The 13,309-nt window shown below is 43.2% G+C and overlaps 1 protein-coding gene across 2 annotated transcripts in view; it reads left to right on the forward strand.

The window, feature by feature from the left end:
• LOC147125075 (uncharacterized) overlaps window positions 1-13,097 on the forward strand; it is a 200,179-nt gene extending 187,082 nt beyond the window's left edge. For both annotated transcript variants that reach the window (XM_085997025.1, XM_085997032.1), the window contains 3 exons: window positions 5,202-5,897; window positions 9,389-9,449; window positions 12,936-13,097. In XM_085997025.1, coding sequence (XP_085853151.1) covers window positions 5,202-5,897; window positions 9,389-9,448 — 756 coding nt within the window. In that variant the 3' untranslated portion in view covers window position 9,449; window positions 12,936-13,097. The remainder of the gene's footprint in view (window positions 1-5,201; window positions 5,898-9,388; window positions 9,450-12,935) is intronic.
• Window positions 13,098-13,309: the final 212 nt, after the last annotated feature.

Here is a 13,309-nt window from a genome sequence, read left to right on the forward strand (position 1 = left end):
AAAAATGGACAAGACCGGAAAGTGGTGCAAAGAAATAAATCTATCTGTGTCATACATATAACTGAAACTTATTACATAGGATATACAGCACAGAAACAGGACATTCGGCCCAGCCTGTCCATGCCGGCGTTTATGCTCCACACGAGCCTCCTCCCGTCTTTCCTCCTCTAATTCTATCAACCTAACCCTCTATTCCCTTCTCCCTCATATGCTTATTTTACCGCCCCTTAAATGCATCGATACTATTCACTTCAACCATTCCCTGTGGTAGCGAGTTCCACATTCTCACCACTCTCTAGGTAAAGGAATTTCTTCTGAATTCCCTATTTGATTTCTTGGTGACTATCCTATATTGATGGCCTCTAGTTTTGCTCTTCCCCACGTGGAAACACTCTCTCTGTATCTACTCTATCAAAACCTTTCATGATTTTAAAGACCTCTATTAGGTCACCCCTCAGCCTTCTCTTATCACAAGAAGAGAAACCCAGCCTGTTCATTCTTTCTTGATAGGTATACCCTTGTATTTCTGGTATCATCCCTGTAAATCTTCTCTGCACCCTCTCCAGTGCCTCTATATCCTTTTTATAATATGGCGACCTGAATTGCACACAGTACTCCAAGTGTGGTCCAACCAAGGTTTGATACAAGTTTAGCATAACTTCCCTACTTTTCAATTCTATCCCTCTAGAAATAAACCCTAGTGTTTGGTTTTCTTTATTTATGGCTTTGTTAACCTGTGTTGATACTTTTAGTAATTTGTGTATTTGTACTCTGAGATCCCTTTGTTCCTCGACCCCATTTAGATTCTTATTTTCCAAGTAATATGTGACCTTCCTATTTTTCTTACTAAAATATAATACCTCACATTTATCTGTGTTGAATTTCATTTGCCAATTATATGCCCATTCTGCAAGTTTATTAAGGTTTTCTTGTAATTTGTTGCAGTCCTCCTCAGTATTGACTATCCCACCTTCCGCCTCCCCCAATTTGGTGTCATCTGCAAATTTAGAAATTGTGTTTTTGATTCCAAAGTCTAAATCGTTAATATAAATTGTGAACAACAGTGGTCCCAGCACTTATCCTTGTGGAACACCACTTCCCATCTTCTGCCACTCTGAATAGCTACCCTTTACCCCTACTCTTTGCTTTCTGTCTTGAAACCAGCTAACTATTCATTCTACTACTTGTCCCCTGACTCCGCATTCCCGGATCTTATTCATTAGTCTATTATGTGGTATCTTATCGAAGGCCTTTTGAAAATCTAGATAAATTACATCTACTGCATTACCCTTGTCTACTCTCTCTGTTACCTCTTCACAAAAAATCACAGCCTATGCCTCTATTTATGAAACATAGAAACATAGAAGGTAGGAGCAGGAGTAGGCCATTCGGCCCCTTGAGCCTGTTCCACCATTTAATGAGATCATGGCTGATCATCCAAATTCAGTACCCTGTCCCTGCTTTCTCTCCATATCCCTTGATCCCTTTAGCCTTAAGAAATATATCTAACTCCGTCTTGAATATATTTAGTGAATTGGCCTCAACTGCCTTCTGTGGTAGAGAATTCCACAGGTTCACCACTCTTTGGGTGAAGAAATTCCTCCTCATCTGTCCTAAATGGTTTACCCCTTATCCTTAGACTGTGACCCCTCCATCGGGAACATCCTTCCTGCATCTAGTCTGTCTAGTCCTGTTAGAATTTTATAAGTTTCAATGAGATCCCCTCTCATTCTTCTAAACTCTAGCGAATATAAGCCTAATCGACCCAATCTCTCTTCATACGTCATTCCTGCCATCCCAGGTCTGGTGAATCTTCGCTGCACTCCCTCCATGGCAAGAACATCCTTCCTCAGATAAGGTGACCAAAACTGCACACAATACTCAAGGTGTGGTCTCACCAAGGCCCTGTACAACTGCAAGACATCCTTGCTCCTGTACTCGAGTCCTCTCACTATGAAGGCCAACATACCAATTGCCTTCTTAACCGCCTGCTGCACTTGCATGCTTACCTTCAGCGACTGGTGCACAAGGACACCCAGGCCTCGTTGCACTTCCCCTTTTCCCAATCTATTGCCATTCAGATAATAATCTGCCTTCATGTTTTTGCCACCAAAGTGGATAACCTCGCATTTATCCACATTATACTGCATCTGCCATGCATCTGCCCAATCACCCAACCTGTCCAAATCATACTGGAGTTTCTCTGCATCCTCCTCACAACACACACGCCCTTCCAGCTTTGTGTCATCTGCAAACTTAGAGATATTACATCTAGTTCCCTCGTCTAGATCATTAATATATATTGTGAATAACTGGGGTCCTAGCACCGATCCCTGCGGTACCCCACTAGTCACTGCCTGCCACTCAGAAAAAGACCCGTTTATTCCAACTCTTTGCTTCTTGTCTGCCAACAATTCTCTATCCAAGTCAGTACCTTACCCCCAATCCCATGTGCTTTAACTTTGCATGCTAATCTCTTATGCGGGACCTTATCGAAAGCCTTCTGAAAGTCCAAATACACCACATCCACTGGTTCTCCCTTATCTATTCTACCAGTTACATCCTCAAAAAATTCCAGTAGATTAGTCAAGCAGGATTTACCTTTTGTAAATCCATGTTGACTTTGTTCGATCCTGTCACTGTTTTCCAAGTGCTCTGCTATTACATCTTTTGAAGCTCGGCATCCCGTATGCTTTTTTAACCGCTTTCTCAACCTGCCCTGCCACCTTCACAATTTGTGCACATGTACCCCCAGGTCTCTCTGTTCATGCACCCCCTTTAGAATTGTACCCTTTACTTTATATTGTCTCTCCTCATTCTTCCTACCAAAATGTATCACTTCGCACTTTTCTGCTTTAAATTTCAGCTGCCACATGTCCGCCCATTCCACCAGCCTGTCTGTGTCCTCTTGAAGTTTATCACTATCCTCCTCACTTCCAAGTTTTGTATCATCTGCAAATTTTGAAATTGTCTCTTTACACCAAAGTCCAAGTCATTTATATCAAGAAAAGCACTGGTTCTAGTACCGACCCCTGGGGAACACCACTGTATACCTTCCTTCAGTCCAAAAAAACAACCATTCACCACTACTCTCTGTTTCCTGTCACTTAACCACTTTCATATCCATTTAGCCAACTTCGTATCCTCTGCGATCTCCAGCCATGCCTTTTTTGTGTCTTTGGGTGGTCGTTTTCATCGATCACCAGGAAAATGGACCTCCCTGCATGCTCTTACTGCCTGCACCAGAATTTCCAGGGAGGCATTGATGAATTTTGGCGCTGCCCTCTACCTTGTCTCCATGACCCACAGATTTATCAGTTTTATTGCATTAATGAGACCTCTGGAAACTGCCTTCTGCACTCCTACATCAACCTTCAAATTAAATGTGTGCAAGGCTGGTTTAAATATCCACACTGAAAATGAGTCATCATTGAAGTCATCAGAGCCACTCCATTTAATTTGGCTGGGAAATGCGCATGACTGTTTTAATTTGGGCCATTAAGTTAAACGCACAGTACAGTATGCGCTGTTCACATCTTTGGGTTCCTGACCTGCTACACAGTCCTCACACACGCAACCCAACTCCAAGGTAAAGATTCCGGTCATGGACAACATTCAAGCTTGGGCTGATAAGTGGCACGTAACATTCACGCCATGCAAGTGCCAGGCAATGACCATCTCCAACAAGAGAGAGTCAAACCACCTCCCTTTGACATTCAACGCCATTACCATCGTCATATCCCCACCGTCAGCATCCTGCTGGTCACCATTGACCAGAAACTTAACTGGACCAGTCACATAAATACTTGGAGGGGAACTTGGAGGTGTTCTCATGTGCCTGCTGCCCTTGTCTAGATGGTAGAGCTTGTGGGTTTGGGAGGTGCTGTCGAAGAAGCCTTGGTGAGTTGCTGCAGTGCATCTTGTAGATGGTACACACTGCAGCTGCAGTGTGCCGGTGGTGGAGGGAGTGAATGATAAAGGTGGGGTGCCAATCAAGCAGGCTGCTTTGTCCTGAATGGTGTTGAGCTTCTTCAGTGATGTTGGAGCTTGAAGAGCAGGTCAGAGGCTTGGTATTCTGTGGCAAGTGACTCACTTCCTGACTCCCCAAAGCCTTTCCATCATCTACAAGGCACAATTCAGGAGTGTGATGGAATACTCTCCACTTATCTGGATGAGTGCAGCTCCAACAACAGATATTTAATTTAAAAGAAACCATCTTTATTGTAGTTCTACTATAATTTCAACTGCATAGTTTTAGATTTTAGTTTGTTTTTCTATCCTTTCATCCATATTTGCTATGAATCAGTTTCCCCCCCCAAATCCAGACTATTTGAGAGAGGTGCCCAGTGAAGGAGAAAGAAAAAGATGAAGGTAAAATCAAAAGGCTTATCAACGTGAACAAATTTTTGTGTGCATTTGCTAGTCGTTAGTTAAATAGTAGCATTAGCAGAGGTCTCTGAGCAAATAACCTGATCACTGCTTGGATGGGAGAATATGGAGTAAGAATATTTTGTCACCTCGAGACTCAACTATACTAATGCTCTCCTGGCCGGCCTCCATCCTCCATAAACTTGAGCTCAACTACAATGCAGCTGCCTGTGTCCTACCCACACTAAGTTCCGCTCACCCACGTGCTCACTGACCTACGTTGGCTCCCAGTCCCCTAATTCTTCCAATTTAAAATTCTCATCCTTGTGTTCAAATCCCTTCATGCATCACTCTTCCCTATCTCTGTAACCTCCTCTGGCCCTACAACCCTCCAACAACTCTGCGTTCCTTCAACTCTGGCCTCTTGCTCATCTCCTACTCCCTTTGCCCCACCATTGGTGTCTGTGCCTTTAGCTGTCTAGGCACTGAGCTCTTGATTTCCCTCCCTAATCCTCTCAGCCTCTCTACCTCTCTCTCATCCTTTAAGACCCTCCTTAAATCCTACCTCTTTGACCAAGTTTTTAGTAACTCCTCCTTCTTTGGCTTAGTGTTGATTTTTGTCTGATTACGCTTCTGCGATCCACCTTGGGACGTTTTACTACGTGAAAGGCCTTATATAAATGCAAGTTACTGATGCTGTTGTTGAATACCACTGTGCACTAGATGTAGCACATAGAAAATCTTCCCTATAAGCTGCATAATGGGAGGACTTACTGTATAGTTTTAGTCTAGCTGTATAAGATAAAATCTCATACATATTTTGTGTGTAACAGGTGATCGCTAGAAACTCCTTCATAAATTTGTTCAACCCTGACATTTCTAAAGTAGAACTTTTAAAAGATGTGAAAAATAAAAGAGAATTAATCATACGTCTCGTAGCCCATGATGTGCCGATAGATTCGACGAATGATGACGAGGATGAAGGTGAGGAGGAGGAAAAAGGGGAGGAGAATGTCAACCAAGAGGAGGAAATAATACATGAAGATACTGGTCTGTTTGATATCAGTTCAAATAACGTAAATGAAGAACCTATGATTCCTGAGGGCTATGCTGACAATAGAGATACTATTGTAGGGGATAATATACAGCCATCATCACTCAAAAAAAGGGACAGTATTGGTGATAAAACAGTTAATGACTTATCAGTTGAGAAACTGCGTTACAATAATGCACAATATGAGAGAAGGCAAAGTTTTGAAGCTTTCATGGACATTCTACACAAGACAGGTCAGCAGGAATCTGGAAATGAACTAATAGCACAGCAGATCAAGGGTTCCCTACATGAAAATCCAACCAATGTTCCTGTTCATGCAACAGAAACCGGCACCATCAGTGGAACTAGAAGAGAAATATCTTCAGAAGGTCACATTCCACATCCACCACAAGAAAGGAAGCCAGGGTCAAAAGAGTTCAGTCGTGTACACTTCAACCCTAAGGCATTATATTCTTCTGTAGGGATTTCTAACAAGGTATGTAGCAACACTGAGTTTCATTCACCAATATTAGAGAGAACTATGGCACAGTATATTATTTTTCGCACAATACAGGCTGAATTTCTTCTCAGGTTATGCTGTAAATACATCATACAACATATTTCCTGTTGTGGGGAGGTTAAAATTCAAGTGGTATTTTCCCTTATGTAATTGGCCACAGAACTAGAACTGTGGACCCATTTATGCTGCAGCAAGGTACCTCAACAAATGTTCTCCTCACCACCAGAGTTGAGCATCCTATTAGCACCATAAATGACGCTGATGACCATCCAAAATATTTTAATGCTCCTGACACAGAAAATGAGTTGGAGTCAGGGGTATGAGAAGAACCAAGTGGAAGTCCCACCCTAAGGGAAAATACCACTTGAATTCTGTTCCCAGGCTTCCATGGAATTACGGTCATTATATCTGGAATAAATGTAAACTGTAGCATAAAAAGCAAAATTTTAGCTCCTTCTTCTTGCTTTGCTCAATCTCTACATCTAAATACGACATTGACACCATCCTGTAGAGGGTTGGGGGCAACACTTGGATTACATTTTCCCTAGTCTGTTCCCTAGCCACAGTCTGTTCGCCCTCCTGCCATCTGGGAGATGCTACAGATGCATTCGCACCCGAACGACCAGATTTAGGAACAGCTTCTTTCCCAGGGCTGTCATCCTACTGAACTCCACAAATAAACTCTAAAGCCTGCACATCTGCCAATGCACTTTACTATGGTTATGTTTATGTTAATGTATTACAAGCCAAATGAATGTTGAATGTTTAAATGTCTTAATCTAAATGTACACTCTCGGGAGCCGCAAGCCTACATTTCGTTGTACTGCACTTGTGCACTAACAATGACAATAAAGTTGATTATGATTATGATTATGATGATGATAAGAAAATTTCATCTAAAGTGACCTTCCTCTTTCACTTAAGGCCTTGCTCATTCTGGGCAATTAGTTCAGATTTTTTTTCTCGTATTATTGACAGCAGATCCTAGATGTCCCATGCTGGAAATAATTTGTTATTGGACAATTATTAACTCCTTACTTGTATTCACAACACATAATAGAGAGCCTTTCTTTATTCCTGATCATATAAAGAGGCTTTACTTTTAAAAAAAAGTTTTAGATTTTTCATTGTTTATAGTTGTATTACAAATTTTGTGTCTGCTCTAGGTATTTTTTCAGGTTCACTGAACTCACCAGTCTCTCCCAAAAGGTGGACACCACATCCCTTGCAATCAGAAGTTTACCTTTACTACCCAATATCTAGTCATATGATACCTTGACCAAGGGTGTTATAACATTGAAATTCCTTGTTATATGAAGTGGATACCACATGTGCTTTACCAATCTTCTGAATGTTAGATTGAGTAAACTTTAATGAGATGAAGCCAAATATAAATCAGCTAACTAGCTTATTTTAGTCTGTAAGTGAATGTGAAGAATAACAATTATAGTGACTCTTACTTTAATTCAACTTAATTCAGTAATATAGCAAAACATGCCACACTGTCGCTATTAGAGACTAAATATAACGGCCCAGAAATTCGACCACACAACACCCATTTTTCGGACGCTAAAGGGCCTCATAAGCATCCAGTATGGTGGACAGAAAGCGCATGCTCATTACGAGCTGGAAGTGCACCACCCACCATACAGGCATAGATGACTTTTGGCATCAGGAGCTTCCATCAGAATTATATAAAGAGTTGAAGGGTATATTTAAATTATTATCCTGTGCTTCTTGCAACGGAGTGGTTTTCTAGGCCACTTCAAAGGGAAGTTGGGTCAACCACGTTGGTGTGCGACAAAAGTCACATATAGGCCAGACCGGGTAAGGACAGCAGGATTTCTTCCCTACAGACTTTAGTGAACCAGTTGAATTTTTACGACAGTGAAAGAGCTTCATGGTGGCTTTTACTGATACTAGCTTTATATTTCCAGCCTTTTAAAAACTGAATCCAAATTCTTAATTGAATTTATGTTCTCTGGATTATTAGTCCAGACCTCTGGCTTTCAAGTCTGGTAACATAACCACTGCACTACTGTATCCATCTTAGTAACCACAAAGGGAACTTTCGGATTGCTGAGTCCAAAACTGGACAGAAGCTAGGGATTAGAATTTTTTTTATAATACATATCTTTTGAATAAAAATAAGGAATTGTAGGAATAAAGGCTTACAACTGAATTTAAATGCATAGATTATTACTAGACCCTAATTATATATCAATGCAAAATATACATGGTACAAAATGGAAGCTGTTGTATTATACTACAATATCACAGTCGGAAATAATTTTGTAATATAAGGTCGCCAGTGCTATAGCTGTTGCAGGCAGTTAATTTTGGCTTTTTGCTCAAGCCTCTGATAATATCACCGGGTGCAAAGCTAAACAGTTCTTGCCAAGAACACTTACTGTTAGATCACCAATTTATGTCTGACTGTGGGTAAGACATCTGGATTTACAAAGTGCTTTCACCATTCCTGGCCTGAGTGGATGGCATCCTGACATCTGGGAAGGTCCTGGCCAGATAGCTGGTCTCAAAAAGTATGTACAATATTTGTGCATGTGCAGTTGTCCCATACAGGAAACTCTCAATTTACCGGCACCTAAAATAACCGGAAATCTCTGTTAACCGGCAAAATTCAGGAGTAGGTTCAGGTAAGTTTTACTTCATATCAGTGGCCGTTCCTGGATCTGTGGCCGTGTAACCGGGGTTCCTGCACCTGTTGCTATGCAACAGGGACGCCTGGATCTGTGGCCATGTACTGGGCTCTCGTACCCTTTACTATACCTCTCTGTAATCCGGACTTTTTGATAAACCGGCACCACGCCAGTCCCGTCGGTGCCGGATAAAAAAGAGTTTCCTGTACTTATCAAATTTGTCCTGTGGTATAATCGTGCAATATGACATCAAAAGGAGCCAACACAATCATGGAACCACTTTCATAGTAGAAAGGCCATTGCAACTAAATAGTGGTTTCTTATATGTTAGAGTACATTTTCGGAATCTGTTCTCGGGAAGTGCAGCCTTGCCCTTCAGGGGCACATATCGGGAAATCACAGGCACAAACCCGAAGTGTAGAGCACTTTTTTTCTAAATAGCAGCTAAAAAATTGACTTTTGGTATCCCGTTTTAGCTCCCACTAAAAGCAAAGCAGTCTCTTAAAAGTGAATGGGTCTAGCTGAAAAGTGGAAGACATCCCTAGCAAAAAAAATACAGGAAATGATGTTGGTGACCTGATACAGGGTGTGGGAGTGAAACAATCATGTCTGGAAGCTTCAAGGTGGTTTCATGTGTCTTAATGGATTTCTTAAAGGAACTGGTACCCTTTTTTCATATTGATGCTAATACACGCATAGTAGTAGAAGAGATTCATTATTCAAAAAAAGGATGTACGTCCTGGAATAGTAATTTATCTGTATTAAAATATATTTGTAATTGTTATTAACTGTTATTACACCTTGCAGGCCATGGCAGAACAGAAGCAAATGGAAGCTGAAGGTCAATCAAACTCACAGCTAGAATAAGGTACAGAACTTCCACAAAGGTGATATGCGTAAAATAATTGCTGTCGACAGTGTACAACACTGATAGGTTAGAGGGATTCACATGATGTCATATAGAAGTGAAGCCAGTAATTGCATTTTTGATATTCCTAAGTCACCTAAGTGAGTTTATCTTTTACACACGTAACATTAGTGGTAATTTTGATTTGCTTGAAAAGATACACAGAATAGGTGGATAGAATGGAGGAAAGATGCTACACATGGGAGTTCTCTCCTAACATACCATTGGTGGCATAGTGGTTAGCACTGTTGCCTCACAGCGCCAGGGACCCGGGTTCGAATCCGGCCTCGGGTGACTGTCTGTGTGGAGTTTGCACATTCTCCCCGTGTTTGCGTGGGTTTTCTCTGGGCGCTCCGGTTTCCTCCCACAGTCCAAAGATGTGTGGGTTAGGTTGATTGGCTATGATAAATTGACCCTTAGTGTTAGAGGGGATTAAATACGTGGGGATAGGGTGGGATTTGTGTTGGTGTAGGGGTTACGGGGATCGGGTGGGATATGTGTCGGTGCAGGCTTGATGGGCCGAAATGGCCTCTATCTGCACTGTGGGGTTTCTGTGATTTCTGTGTTGCTCCTGCACCCATCTCAAATCCTCCCTTATTCCTCTGTTTCAGTGCATTCTACTTTAAGATCGTGTTTGACTAATCTAATTGAATGTTTTGATGAAGTAATAGAGAGGATTGATGAAGGGAATGCAATGGATGTTGCCTACATGGATTTTCAGAAGGCATTTGTCAAAGTGCCACATAGAAGGCTGGTTAACATTGAGGAATAGGTGGGTCAGTAGCAGCTTGGATAAGGAATTGGCTTAAGGACAGAAAACAGCGAGTTGTGCTAAATGGCTGTTTTTCAGACTGGAGGATGGTAGACAGTGGTGTTCCCCAAGGGTCAGTGCTGGGGCCACTGCTTTTTTTGATATATATAAATGACCTGGGTATTGGAATATAGAGTAGAATTTCTAAATTTGCTGATGACACCAAACTTGGGGGTGTGGCAAACAGTGAGGATGATACCAATCGACTGCAACAGGACAGAGAAAGGCTAGCAGAATGGGCAGACAAGTGGCAGATGGAATTTAATGCAGAGAAATGTGAGATGATGCATTTTAGCAGAAGGAACAGGGAGGGGCAATATACACTTAATGGCACAGTTTTAAAGTGTGTGCAGGAACAGAGGGACCTGGGAGTTAATGTGCATAGGTCCTTAAGGTGGCAGGACATATTGAGAGAGTGGTTAGCAAAGCATATGGGATCTTGGGCTTCATAAATAGAGGTATTGAGTACAAAAGTAGAGAAAAATAGGTGGATAGAATGGAGGAAAGATGCTACACATGGGCGCTCTCTCCTAACATACCATTGGTGTTGCTCTTGCATCCATCTCAAATCCTCCCCTATTCCTCTGTTTCAGTGCATTCTACTTTAAGATTTAACCATAGAACCCTATGGGGGAGAAATTGGGTATAGCCCCGTTTGGGCCGCTAGTCCTGGCGATGCGCAAAGTTTAGCGCCAGGCGCAATTTAGCGCCAGCTGGCGCGATATTGGGTTGCAGCGCCCCTGAAGGTGATTGCGGCGCTAAATCAGGCGCTGCGCGATACTCTTAAGGCGCTAACCCGGCATCGCAACCCAATTTTGCGGCAGCGGGGCGCAGCGCAGGTGCTGTCAATAATCACTTTCCCCAAGACACACTGGCGCCGGCCAGTTCTTAAAGGGGCGGGTCATCAGCCACGGGCACAGAGGATAGCCCTTGTCCCTGAGAAGCCAGCCTCCTGGGTGAGCCGGGGCCTCGAAAAGGTCTGCAACAGAAGTCTGGTGCAGGATGAAGGTGTCATGGCTGCTGCCTGGGAATTGCGCATTCACTGCGAGGATCAGCTGTCGGTGGTCACAGACCAGCTGGACATTCAAGGAATGGAACCCCTTGCGGTTGCGGAACTCCTCCGGATTCTCTACAGGCACCCGCAAAGCCACGTGCGTGCAGTCAATGGCACCCTGCACCATGGGGAAGTCCGCTATTGCAGCGAAGCCCTTGGCGCGCTCCCGCTGCTTGTCCGGGGTCATTGGGAAGGAAATGTACTGCTGCCTCCTTTTAAACAGGGCATCAGTCACTTGACGGATGCAGCAATGCACCGCAAACTGCAAGATGTTGGCTATGTCCCCAGTTGTGGCCTGAAAGGAGCCGCTTGCGAAGAAGTTTAGGGCAACAGTCATCCTCACAGCCACCGACAGAGATGTCCTGCATCTTATCTGAGGCTGCAGATCTGGCTGAAGCAGGTGGCACAGCTCAGTCACCACCTCCTTTCTAAAGCGCAGCCTTCTGATACACTGCTCCTCCGACATGTTCATGTAGGAAAACTGCTGTCGGAAAACCCTGGCAGCGTAAGGTCTGGTGTGGCGACGTCTGCTGGTCCTCCTCCGTCTGGGCATGCCTGCCCCTCTCTCCCTGCATCTCTGTGCTCTTTCCAGATGATTCAGCAGCAGGACATTCCCCTCCAATGCAGCCCCCATAAGTGTGCAAAGAAAGTTTTGCCGTTGGAAATGCTCACCAACAGCAAGGTGATGGTCAGAAGGCTGAAGTTCCTCTGCCAGTGCTGGCTCAGTGGTGAAATGGCTCACAGTGTGCAGCCCAGCAACTCTCTGTAACTCTCGAAGAAGTTGTGAGCCAAAAAGGCTGCCGCTTTTAAACCACACCAGTGCCCTTTAAATAACGCCCCTCCAGCCTGAGAGCGACTGGGGAAGGCTCCAGGTAAGCTGTCCTTATTAGCGCCAGGCGCTACGGAGGGGGGCGCCACTGAATTTCCGGTCCGGGGCGCCCAAAAGGCATTGCACACTCAAATGACGTCATGAACTGCCTGCGCCCGTGAGCGGGCGCTAGGATTTCGCGCCGGCGCTAAATGTATGCTCAATATGGGGCGAGGCGCTGGGTTCACTGCGCCCGGCTGAAAATTGGCTAACGCCCCACTTCTCGGCCTCTTTAGGCGCTAATTGGAGGCGCTACCAACCGAATTTCTCCCCCTATAAGTTTTCAACACATTTGCCCATCATGTTTGTGCCGACTCTTAGCTAGAGCAATCCAAAATGAATCCCACTACACTGCTGTGTTCCCATAGCCGTATATCTTATGGTTAGAGGTGCCTGGGAGCACCTTGTATAGAATCCTCTCTTCAGTGACAGCACAGAGTTCCTCCCCAGTTACAGCATCAATGTGGATCGAGATCTTTCAGTTCATAAAGTTATAAAAGAAGATTCTGCATCAAATGTCTGTCCTCAGGCTGCCTCTGATCAGAAGTTTTAAAGGCTAAAAGACAAGAAAAAGGGAGGAGTAAGTGTTCAGATAATTCATTTTATAACACTGAGTTATATGGAAGTTAAGACGTTCATAAGCAGTAAGAACCAATGTGCATCGAAAACATCTAGAACATACATACTAACATTGTACCTGTCTTTTTATTATAGGTATCGTTGATAAATGAGATATGAAGTGGAAAGTTAGTCCAGGCTGTCCAATGTCATTATCAACATATTTTATTATATTTTTCCTACAAGTTTAGTATCAACAGGAATAAAGTTGGATTACAGAAATGCAGTATCAAATAAAGCTAACTCCATCTCTAATCACACCAGCAGTTAACTGTGTTTTGATATTCTGCTTTATTTTCCGTATTATAATAAATATTATCATTGCAAACTTAAGAGATAACCATTGTACATGGGAACTGTGAGATTTTAGGATCACAAAATGCTGGCTGTCGTCACCAAGATGGTAAGTGCTGAGGTGGTGGCCAAATTAGCTGCAGTTCATAAAGCAGCATTATTGGATACAGACATGG

Source organism: Somniosus microcephalus, chromosome 1 (genome assembly GCF_052327205.1).
Source record: "Somniosus microcephalus isolate GS21.2 chromosome 1, FLI_Smic_1.0, whole genome shotgun sequence".
In the NCBI taxonomy this organism is placed as follows: Eukaryota; Metazoa; Chordata; class Chondrichthyes; order Squaliformes; family Somniosidae; genus Somniosus; species Somniosus microcephalus.